We start from the raw sequence: 12,310 nt of genomic DNA, 5'->3' as shown, positions 1-12,310 counted from the left end.
GAAACAAGTTGCTTTCAATCGCCACACAAACTTGAGTTAAATTCGAGATCTTTCTTTAAAGACACGGACTTTCAGCTGACAAAAACAAGATGGAGTCAATCAAGCACAAGATGGAAGGTCTGATCAAGGACAAGGATGAGGCCATTGAACGCGCCGTTCAGTTGGAGGAAAGCAAGCAACAGAGCGAAGAGAAGGCCAAAGAGGTTTGAATTGCTAAAATTTGGACTGTAGAATTATTTATTGAGTTTCTGGATAACACCGATTGAACATTCATAACATATGTATTAACCTGATGTGTTCGGCGAATCTAAATTTATAGAACACGTATTATATATTTAAATGCGTAGTAGGGGTTTTTAAAGAGTACTCGAAACAAACAACAAATGTTACCTACTTCTATATGGGCTTAGGTAATCCAACTTCGTTTAACCAAAACCGCCATATCCAATAAACTCCATAATGTAATAGGGTTTGTGCAACTATTTAGCATAGCGTTAAAACGCTATAATGGCATTTGGGAAAGAATGAATTTGGACTATTTATTCCATGATATTATCAAAAATGTGGTAGACATATCAGGTCGCGAAAAAATACTTAGCCTACTAACAGCCTTGGAATTGCTTGCAACAATTAAGTTAATTTGCTGATTTTCTAGCATTGCTTCCTGACAAACAACCCGATAAAACTAAAAATCCTCGACACTGCGTATTTTCGCAGCTTGAGAATTCGATCAACGCCCTCAACAAGAGCATCATGACTCTGGAAGACGAACTCGACAAAAACATGGAGGAGTACAGGCTCTCCATCGAGAAGCTGGAAGTGGCCCAGAAAGTTGCAACCGACGTAAGTATGACATCATAAAAGAAACGCGCTGGGGCGTTTACTGTCGTTGGACTTAAAAAAGTCCTAGATGACTAAATGATGGATATACCTTTATTTATGTTGTATTTCTCTTTGTGTCCGGGAAGCAGCTTGGAGAAGACAATATATAAGCAAAACTAAGCAAAGTTCCGATTACATATTTTCCCACTAAAAATATTCTGTAACATGCTTTGACATTTGAGTAATTGGTATCTTGCCTTACTGACATTTTTATTATATTTTTTTTTATTTAACCCAGCTTTTTTAGTGATAATGTTTATAAGGTATCCTGAGTAAACTCAAAATGCGGTCAGTATGCAAGGTATTAAAAAAAGTTCGGAAACCACTGCCTCAACAAAATGTCGACATATGTATCATGCTTTAACGGGGAGACTAATAACTTATAAGCTATGGATAACTCGCTTACTACAACTCATATCTATCTAACATTCTGTGCTTAGATATGCCATTCCTTCGAATTAAGATGCCGATGATGGTTTTAGGAGCAAAATGTATTTGTTATATAAACTGCAAACAAACTGATTTTCGGTTTATTAAGTTCTGTACTTAGTTAAAACTTTATCATTGATACGCAACCAGAATAGTTTCTTTTGCACCATTCGGATTCAGGCAGAATGTTTATTTATTCGAAAGAAAAATTCTGATTCTAGCTAACACTTTGTATACGATTCATGAAACAACTTGCGGTCGATAAAACCTATTAGTCGGACCCGTTGATTTCGGGAAGCTCTTGTGTGAGTAACACCACTACGTATCGTTTCAGTCCGAGTTGGAGGTGAACGCGCAGACCAGGCGCATGCAGCTGCTGGAAGAGGAGATGCAGCGCGTGACCGAGCGACTCGACGAGGTCGTGGCCAAGCTCGAGGTGGCCGAGAAAGCAGCCGAGGAAAGCGAGCGCGGTCGCAAGGTCATCGAGGGAAGGTCAGTACGAACGCGTCACGGATGACCGACTTTAGATTTTTAGTGACTTAGTGCTTCAATAAGTCGATCAGTAGTACAGACCTGTGCAAACTACGACCCCGCGGCTTACCTTATATAAACCTTTTTTTAAGAAATATGCCTTACTGTGCTTTATTGTAATTTAGGAAAAGTTTATTGAATGGATTACACATGCAAGGCATGTTCACTTTTTCCTACTCTTATCGGTCAAAACTGAAATATTTATAGATATCTTTACAAAGAAATCACAATTTACTTTATGTGTACAGGATTCCCTATAAAAATGGTTTATCATTTATACGACAATGGGCCTCACAATGGACTAACAAGGGGCTGCGAAACACTTCATATTTAGATTTTATGTCAACAAAAGTTTTAAACACATATGTTACACCTAAACCAAATTCATCTCGTAACACTTTATTTTGAAAGTAACACTTTACTTTTTTAAAAGTTTAAACCATTTTTAACCATTAAACTAAATCCAAAGACATTTCAAATTATGACATACCAACGTCAATGGCGTGGCATTAAACTATACACCCTCCCAAACAATCTAATAGATGTTGCACTTAATGTGTGATATTTCAAATCACCTTGATCCTTGCAAAACAAATGTCGCTGGCAAAAAAATATATATATACCTTTTTGACATCTTTATAAAGTGTTGACCTTAACATTAGCATCGCTAGAATATTGTGATGTTACGGTATAATCTTTTGTAGTCGTCAAAACCTGACAAACGATAACAGGAGTTTTGCTTTCTTTCTTCCAGGTCCTTCAAGAACGAAGAGACATTGGAGTTGCAGGAAATCCAGCTCAGGGACGCCAAGGGAATTGCTGAAGATGCTGATCGCAAATATGAGGAGGTATAATATAATGAATACACATAAACATGGAAAATGCCTATCTGCTGGTTGTTAATAGCTTACCGTTTCGTAACTGGTACACGTAAACTTGGTTGCTGGCTATTTTACGTTCTTTCAAAGGCCTAAAAGCCCAAAATTGCCAACCATTTTTATGAAGAAAACGGGACAAAAATATGTGTTAAAAAAGGAATGTATGACACGCGCGTATCAAAAAAGCTTGATTGGCACAGTTACCTATACTTGCCCTTTTTGATTGTTTTTTCGTTGGACGTGTTTATGGTCCACTTGTATGGTATAAATATCGCTTTCCAAGTCATACGGCACCAAGTTTTTCTTTTTTGAAAAGTCGAATTGTAACACAGGATCCCCTCGGTTATTGAGTGTTATTTGTATCTGCGTGTTTGACATATGTGTTGTTTCAAGGTCGGCCGTAAACTGCGCATGGTGGAAAACGACTTGGAGCGCGTTTTGGACAGAGCCGAGGAGTATGAAGGGTGAGTCGTTGTAGGGTGTTGAAAGCTTTTCTTTTAATTTGATCGTCTTGCAACTAATATTTACTGGGTACCACCGTGTCAAAGATGACGTAAAACATCATTACCAAAAAACACAAACGTTTAAAGGCATAAACGTACTGAACTAATTTCTAACAATTTCATTGACGTTTATTCCATGTAACCCGGCACTTTTCTAACCAGAGTTTGACACCCTAAAAAGGCCTAGAGACTTTCGATATGCAGATATAAAAAGTTATACTAAACAGAATCCCCAAATTAGTTCCATATTACTTTAAGAGATGCGTTACTATATCTCTATAGTATATGCCCCCCTTAAAATGATTGCTTCATACTCGACCCTCCGCTCGCAGAAAGGTGAAAAAGTCCGACGACCAGGTGAAGGGACTGCAGGAGAACCTGAGGCAGTTGGAGCAGATCTCGGGCAAGAATTCCGAGCAGGAGGACAAGTACGAGAAAGAGATTCACGCGCTCACCGAAAACTTGAAAAACGTGAGTCGACAGAGAAATAAACTTTATAGTAATATGCGCAGCGTCTAAATATACATGACACATACCTAAAATATATACATGACACATTACCTAAATATACATGACACATACCTTTAAATTACAAATAATTTTTTAAACATTTTAGGCTAAACAAAATAGATTTATACGGTAGGCAACACTGTTTGAGATGTACGAAACTATATTAAACAGTTTCGACTTTAAACAAACATAATTTTATAAATAAACATAAAAAAAATTAAACATGCGGCGGTTTGAGAAGATTAGGATCAGCATTTGTATTTAAAAAAAAATCTTTTTAAGATGTAGTTTCAGACAATTTTTTTCAAACACTTTGTCAGGCTATTTCTTATTACAATGTCTTGATATTATAATGTACCTTTTCATAGCAGTATACTTAACGCCGCATTGTGAACAACTTAAATAACAACTCGGGTATTCTTCGCAGGCTGAAACCAGAGCTGAGTTTGCTGAAAGAACCGTGGACAAATTGGAGAAGACAATTGATTACTTGGAAGGCAAGTTGACCTTTATGACACGACTTATTTATATTTATACGTACATATAAGACGAAATAACACTTACGTATAAGAAACGCGTATTTTAACCATTGCTGAATATTTAATTACTTAATTTAGGTAAAGGTTTCTAAGACGACAGACCAAAGACGATTGCTGATGGCCTTATTTATAGTTTTATTTTACCATATTTGTGATTTCTGTTTATATACTCAAATGTAGACGGCCACCTTGAAAAAACGGTCCATGCATAGGCCTATTGCTGTCTAGTGTTCCGGTCGAACATTTGTAATAAAATAGACCACTTGGTCCGTTAAGAAGTGGATTAATTCCACAAGTTAAGTAGCCCTTATTGTTGCGGGGCGTTGCAGGTCTTGAGTGAAACCTCAAAGTTTTAATTTGGTTATATGGGTTATAATATGGCTATATAACCCTCTATTCATTTTCCAGATCAACTCTACGTCGAAAAGCTTTCCTACAAGGGAATCAGCGAGAAACTGGACAAAACTCTTGGAGATATGGTCGACCTCAACTAAACCAACGCAAAAGATACGCGCACTCTTACTTTGTCAATCGTTACCGTGCTGCACAAATAAAAAAACGAGCCAGGCTCCGCATAGATTTGTTTTTATTTTAGAAAAAAAGCAAGAATTTTCTATTTTTTAATAATGACATTAAACATAGAATCAGTGGCGCGTCAATATGAAACGGATTGGGCCACCGTGGTGCATTTTGAGTTAAATGTGGGGCAACGACAAACATAGGAATCTCTCTGAAATAGTCACAATCTCAGATGTTTCTGCTTCGAGAAGTGCAAAAGTTGAATATAGAAGAAAAATATAAAATTTTAAAACATTCTATACTGAGTCCGATTGCCAATCGCCAGTCGAACAATTGCTGCTACAACTTAGGGTTTTACGTTTGTTAGTAATTCCTGATCGATATTTGTCACAGTTGACGTAACGTAAAACAAGTGTGACATGCCTAACCGATGGTTGTGTGCCATAGCCGAGGATTAAGTCGTTTCATTTCACAAACAACTCATAACATTACAAGAGGCAACAGCTTGATGACTTTGATTAACCGATTAACACTATCGTGCGCGTTTTTCAAACGACCGTTATTTTGAAAACGTGTGTTTTGACAAGATACACATTGATCATCACTGAAACAGTGTTTTTTAAAGTGAGACGTATGTACCGCGGGCACGCAAATATATGAAGGGCAGTATGTTCCTGTTGTAACTAACTGAAACATATTCTTTTGACATGTTAGAGTTCTGGTTGGGTCAGAAATTTGAAAGTTCGACCTGGTTCAAAAAGTTTGGTTCGCAGCGCTGAAATGTGTAAACGACACAACGCCCGAAAACATCAGACCGTTTACTTACGCAGTGTTACCTTTTTTTTAGGAAGCAATTTACGCCAAAATTGCCCAGCCATAATGCGGGCAGGTATTATACCTTTTGCGAGAAACGTTGACCACAAATGCCGCAAGAAAGACTAAAATAAAAAGGGGCAAGTTTATAAAAAAAACAGATTTAAAACACATTGTCTATAAACGTTGCTATATTAAATAATAAGATGCACGGTGGTTATGCCACACTAAAAAAATCCCTAACAAAGTTCCTAATGATAGTGAATATTTAGAAAGGGCCTTTTAGAAAAACAAAAAGGAAGAATAAAAGCACGAGTATATAATGAAAGCAATGTACAGAACAGCGGCTAAACAGAAAATTAATATCACATGATGGAACAATATTTACTAAACCACGCAATAAATGGAAATCGATTAAATTTCATTTAAAAAAACGAATTTTCGATGCGACAAAACGCAAATCGAGTGAATTTGGGTTTTTTTAGATTTCAAAATGTTAGAAATTAATCTGATTAAATCTTTGATAGACTTATAACTGCATTTAATCGATAATTCAAAAAAGTAACAAAAGTGAAGAATAAACGTTTTAGTCGGCGAGCCCTATCAGTTTATTTGAAATTGTCGTGTCTCTTTTGTTGGAAAGTGATCAAACAGAATATAATTTGACTAACAAGATTAATTTTGTTTACCAAACTGTAAAACGTTATCGTGACAAAGTCGGTCAAATAAGACTATTTACATTTTATTTTGTATATTTTTTTTAGTGTTTTTTAATTTTTTTTTAATTTTTTTTTTTCAATAATACAGTATCACCATAATATATGTACAAATCAATGGCTCGGGGGATTTTTCCGTCCTTCAAAATCGGCGCCTCGCAATTTCTTTGAGCAGCAAACCGCGACCGGTCGCCTCACGAACGCCTGACACTATTTTCTCAAACTTAAAAGAGCGAAACGTCGCGAGGATTCCAGCGGCTTGTGGCCGAAACGTCAGTCGAAAATAGGGATGTTCAAAGCAGAATATCAAATCTTTTGTTTCGAATCCAAATTGGATTCATATCAAATTCTGCCCTTTATTCCGGGTAATTGGAACCGATATAATTTAATGTTTTACCGCCGATGGTTGCGCCTGATTATACATACGCGAGTGGCAAGTTTAGATAAAGACCTGTCGCTGCCGCGAAACATTTATAGTGCTTGCTTTAAAAGTAGCCTAGTTGTGCGTATCAGCGTTTTTTTTCAGGCGACCAATTATTCTTTGCGTCTCGCGATAACCTTCGCTTAATAGTTAAGCGTCAATAAAGCGTTATTGGGCGAACGAGTAACGTGTAATGCCAGGTGCAGAGTTTGCCATTTTCTAAACTGCGTTAAGCTGCAAAAGTAACATTCCCTCGTAAAACGTGCTGGTATTGGACAAAATGCGCTACAGGGTTACTGAAGGTCAACTTTATGCCAACATTTAGCGAGGTTATACACAGCGTCAACTATCGGTCATGGCAATAGTAACATTGTATTCTTTGCAGTACATTTAATTTAATAAAAATATACTGGGGTGTGTTATTCTAGATTCGAAACCTATAGTTCTAGAAAAACCCCTGGTATTCTACTTTGAACATCCCTAGTCGAAGGAAGAAAACCGAAAACCGCCCGAACCGTTTAAAGTTAAAAGGTCCGCGGTGGGCGGACGCCGCAGCGGTGACATTCCGCACAGCCTGGGCAAAGCGGAAAACGGCAGACTAGGCAACGCGGCGGCTCGCCGACCGATTGTAGCACGTGCGAATGCCCGGTGACGGGACATAGCATAACACGGCAGTTATGCGGAAGGCTACTACACGACGGGCAGACGAGACGACGGCAGGACACGCAAAACTCGCTGCTGTCGACTGGAGTTTGGCTGTGGCAGATCACGCACACTCGGCAGGTTTGGTGGTTGGAGGCGTGGCGAGGGCAGAAGGCCGACGAACAGGAGACACAGAACTCCAGACGGTGGCCAGTGAGATCATTCTGTGAAGGCAGACAAAATATAAGTGTGTGTACGTTTAGGCCGGTAGAGATTTAATAGACTACGGCATTTGCATCGGTGCTTTTTGAACGAGTGAAAACGACGAATTTCAAGTTTAAACCGGTGGTGTGTGTATAAACCAGGGCCAGGGAGCCGGAGCTGGAGCTGGAGCCCGAAGTCAAGCATTTTGGCTGGAGCCGGAGCCATTTTTATTATTTTGGTGTGGACGGAGCCGTAGCTGGAGCCATTTTTATTATTTTGGTGTGGACGGAGCCGTAGCTGGAGCCATTTTTAATGCTTTTCTGGAGCCGGATCTATTTTTTAAATTTGGAGAGCTAAAGCTAGGAAAGTTATCTGCTCTAGCTCGAAATAACTTTAAATTGCTCTATAATGAAAACTTTTAAACAATCTATTGTGGCAAATGTAACTTAATTTAGCCTGTGTTGAAGCAACTTTTCAAAAGATTACGGCTACAAAGCCGGAGCCAGAGCGAACGCTGGTTTACTGTGGCTCCCCAGCCCTGGTATAAACCAAGATAAACGGTTTAGTGCGATAATTTAAAGTTTTTATCAGCGTATTTTTAAACTGCGGAAGATGGTTGAGTGAAGATTGTTCAAAATCAGAGAAACGGCTGAGTGAAAAAATCTAGTTGTTTAAGCAGTGTTTTTCAAACAGTTTTATGTTTTACAAACTTAAATAATTTTTTTTTACAAAATTATAGTCTGATAGACCCCTGTTTCATACAGTTGTTTAACATACAGATACGGTAAAATGAAAACAAGTTTTAATGATTGGATTAAAAAACCAAAGCGGCAGAGGGATGGTATTCGATGTTTTTGTCATGTTTTTCGCTGATAAAGAGAATTAACTAACTTTTTTTGTCATTGTTTGAACATTGGAGTGAAACATATTTTACCAGTAGCTTTCTAAACGTATTGAGCCGTAGAATGTGACAATCCAATGTCTTCGACGTTTTTAGGTCATCTCAGACAATTGTAAAATCCGATTTTAAGTTAGGATAGCAATAAAAATATACATGATAAATTTGACTTAACCGCCGCCCAACCACACAAGTAAGGGAATTAGGAAGACAAGAATCACCTGGCAATTCGGGTGAGAACATGCATGGTGATTGCGACGTCGATCGTCGAACGCTCGTATGTTGGGCACCACTGCAATGTAAACAAAATAGGATTGGACTAAAATATTCGGAAAAAATGTTTTTCCTGCGCTGTATTTATTGATTAATTTAGTTTACAAAATCCCTACGCGACATATCAACTGACAACTTGAAAAATTTTGCAAAACGAAAACACTGTTCGTCCTGTGTTTTATGTTTTTCCTTCGTGGTATAAATTTGTCTTGTTTTCCTTTAAAGAACACGATTTCTAAAATCGCTGATAAAAAGCGTTATGTTTATTGGGTATCGGTATTACATATTCAGCTGGCGTAAAGTATTTAATGGTTTTGAAATGCCTTTTTAATTTTTTCTTGCCCATACTGGCTTTTTTCTTATGAAAAAAACAAGTTCAGGTAAACTACATGTTGAAAGTTTATAACCGACTGGGTTAAACACTGTAGTTGTGCTTCCGACCATGTTACACTCATGGAATTTATTTTTACTGTTATAAAAAAACAAAAAAAAACACCGAATCCAAACAGTTACCTATCTCGGATTGAACCTGTCTTGGAAAAGGGATGGTTTGAAGCAGGGCGTTGTCAACTCTCCTTGCAGGCATTGGTACCTGCTGAGCACTACGAGTAGATGCAACCTCATTCATATCACCAACACTGTGCACTGTGGTACAGTGAAAAACATTATTAAAAGAAGAAAACCGATTCCTTAATAGATTTAGCTTTAGGACAAAACTCTAAAAGAAGCTAAGTTTGCTAACAGTTTTGTAATGACTTAAGTCAATGACCTGACTTAAGGGCACTTATGTTGCTTTTTTTTAATATTTTTAATTCAATTAGGTCGTTTCGGTAAAAAGATTGACTTGACTTAAGTATTTGAGCAAATGACTTGACATAGACCTAAGTCATTGAGTCAAATGCCTATTGGGTTGAAACGAAGTGTTTTCATTTAACATTTGTTTGTTAAATTTCGACAATTATCTAAATTTTTGCACGTAAAACAATTTGCTTGCTATATGAGTTTCTGTTATTTTTTAGTTAAGTTAATGCATATAATAATGAATTAGACCAAAATGCGGCTAATTCTAATCTAATTTGTGAATTAGTTGAGTGCTCTAAATAAAGCTCTAATCCAATTCGGATTTTACCAAAAAACTGCTTTGTCCAACACTATTTTCAGCAATTTAAATTTGTACTCTTTAGTCGGACTTGTAGGCGATTTTTTCAGTCTAACAATCATTTGCTATGCTATGTAAAAATAGCACACACATACTTACCATTTACATTATTATGAGAATAAATTGCGTTTTAAACTAAATTCATTGTGAATAATTAAATGTATTTTGAGTTCAAAATCCAGATTAACTTTTGTTTTTTAAAAATTCGGTTATTTCAAATCTAATCTAATTTGAGAAAACTATTAAAAGGATCAAATTTTTATTCAAATCTAATTTTAAAAAGCTAAAAAATAAATCTAGTTGTCTAAGCCTGATAGGTCCAATCAGTCAAGCTTACCTGGCGGCTCGAATACGTTAGTGATCTGGACATCGGCACTCGGAGATGGTAGCGGAGACTGAGGTGTGCTGTCAAGGTGATTTGACGTTTCTCGGTCGCGAGCAGTTTGAGGCTGCGATGCAAAGGGTAAAAATATCCGATAATATCGAATCGGGAGTCTATATCCCATACAAATTGGTGGTAATGGTCACATAACGAGTCTGGTTTGGGTGCCGATCCAATACCAATTAGATATAGAATTTTTAGCAATGATTTTTAACTTGAAAGGCAAAGCTATCAACGGTATAGATTAACAACAGGAGGTAACCGAACTACTAAAGGCTATAGCACATTTTGGAAAATATACATTTGAACGTTTTAATTTATTTGGTTTTATATTTAACCATAGTAATGACGTCATTTGGTATCGGATAGGACAATAGTAGTATTTGATCAAAATATCGGGTATCGCTATCCAAATAAAATGTCAAGTATCGAACATTCCTAGTTATTTGGGCTGTGTAGCGCTGTTCTCTGACTGCTAGTTGGCCTACAATTATTTTAAATATCGCTAGCTTAGCAGCAATACGGATTGTTAGAATATTTTCAGTTTGATAACGGTACTGAAAGTATCACGAAAGTAGGCAAAAAAAAAAAATTAAAAAATAATTTTTGACATGCCCTTGAATCTATGACCAATTACAGTTTAATCAGTATTGGGCTAGTTTACCTTTAAGGTGATGAAATTATGCGAAAAAGCTACGAATACCTGAATAATTTTACTCGCTACACTAATAAAGTTTGCACCACATGTAGAAAATTTGTTTAAAACACAACTTTTTAATATGATAAACCATTTTACGTTTTTCCAGCAAAAATGCAAAAAAGTGACAGTGCAACGTATAACTCCCAGTAGTAAAACCTCCCATATCTTTGCAACACGTCTTAACATTCTTACGTTTGTAGGTCGATTGGACTTTCTTATCTTCTTTCGAGGAAGGTTTTGGGGCATCGCCATTGAAGAGGGTCCAGGGGTTTCTGATTCAGATTCTCTTTTTGACTGCAAGAAAACGTACATTTTGAAAGCACATGTTGCTTATACCAAGGGTTCTTAAACTGGGGTCCATGGACCCCTTAGGGGTCCGTAAACTATTTTAAGGGGGTCCATAAACGCCTAATTTAAATATTAGTGTATATTTAGGAAGCCAATTTTATCAAACAAATCGTTTAATTAAAGATTAAACGCTTATGCACTGAATGCATTTAGACTTCATTTCACTTTCACATTTTGGACAGAAATGAGAAGATTTGAGAAGTCCATTTGTATTTTGACTTAAATTTATGACGTCATTTTTTTGCCTATTGTGGTCCACGCGAGCCCCGCCAATTTTTTTTTTTTTTTGTAAAAAAAGTTTAAGAATCCCTGCTTTATACCTTATCAGCGGCACGGCTGTAAAACAAATGTTTTGGATGGGAGACGATATCCGATCCCAAGATAGCAAATTTTGTTTGTGCATTTCAGCCATGGGATCAAACTAACATTTTTTTGTTATAGAAAAATGTTTTTTTTTTTCTTTAAACACTAAGGCGCTATTAAAAATTCGGCTATCAAAATTTCTATGCTTGTAGAGCAGCTAATGGTTCGCCAAATATTGTCTGGGATAGACAAAGATTTTTTACGCCCAATCGGGAAATGGAAATTGGAGCCAAATGCGATCATTGAAGTGTATACACAAGGGTGGTGACTTGCACACATCTTCAGGGGAATAAACAAAACAATCTGGGCAATATAAAGCCAGTAACTTTTTGTTATATTATCACTTAAATGTAACATATTAGAATACCTTATAAACTTAACATATTAGAATACCTTATATACACGTAAGGTATCAGTCTGACAGTTACTTGCGGACACATTGTCGCCTAAATTCGGAAATAACTTCAACGACCTTGTCAACAGTAAGCGTAAATTCATAAAGTTTTGTAGCGCAAAATTTCTCGAGATTTCACGGTCTGTAAACACTTTCGGACAGGTTTAATTACTGGTACAAATGTTTCTTTAAAGTTTTAAGTTGTG

At 36.9% G+C, this 12,310-nt stretch overlaps 1 protein-coding gene across 1 annotated transcript; it reads left to right on the top strand.

The window, feature by feature from the left end:
- The first annotated feature begins 89 nt into the window (after nt 1–89).
- Nucleotides 90–4,766, top strand: LOC146145413 (tropomyosin-like). The gene is made up of 8 exons (XM_083389688.1): nt 90–203; nt 718–843; nt 1,646–1,803; nt 2,597–2,690; nt 3,114–3,184; nt 3,556–3,694; nt 4,161–4,230; nt 4,681–4,766. The coding sequence occupies exons 1-8, from the start codon at nt 90–92 to the stop codon at nt 4,764–4,766; spliced, it is 858 nt and encodes a 285-aa protein (XP_083245814.1).
- The last annotated feature ends 7,544 nt before the right edge of the window (nt 4,767–12,310 follow it).

Source organism: Ascidiella aspersa, chromosome 5 (genome assembly GCF_963924565.1).
Source record: "Ascidiella aspersa chromosome 5, kaAscAspe10.2, whole genome shotgun sequence".
NCBI classification, from domain to species: domain Eukaryota; kingdom Metazoa; phylum Chordata; class Ascidiacea; order Phlebobranchia; family Ascidiidae; genus Ascidiella; species Ascidiella aspersa.
This window is presented reverse-complemented; position numbering and strand designations above follow the sequence as displayed.

Excerpts from the sequence above, each read along its gene's own strand:
- LOC146145413 (XM_083389688.1), top strand. The coding sequence starts at position 90 with ATGGAGTCAATCAAGCACAAGATGGAAGGTCTGATCAAGGACAAGGAT. Across the intron at positions 2,691-3,113 it reads CTGATCGCAAATATGAGGAG|GTCGGCCGTAAACTGCGCAT; the intron begins GTATAATATAAT and ends TGTTGTTTCAAG. Across the intron at positions 4,231-4,680 it reads GACAATTGATTACTTGGAAG|ATCAACTCTACGTCGAAAAG; the intron begins GCAAGTTGACCT and ends TTCATTTTCCAG.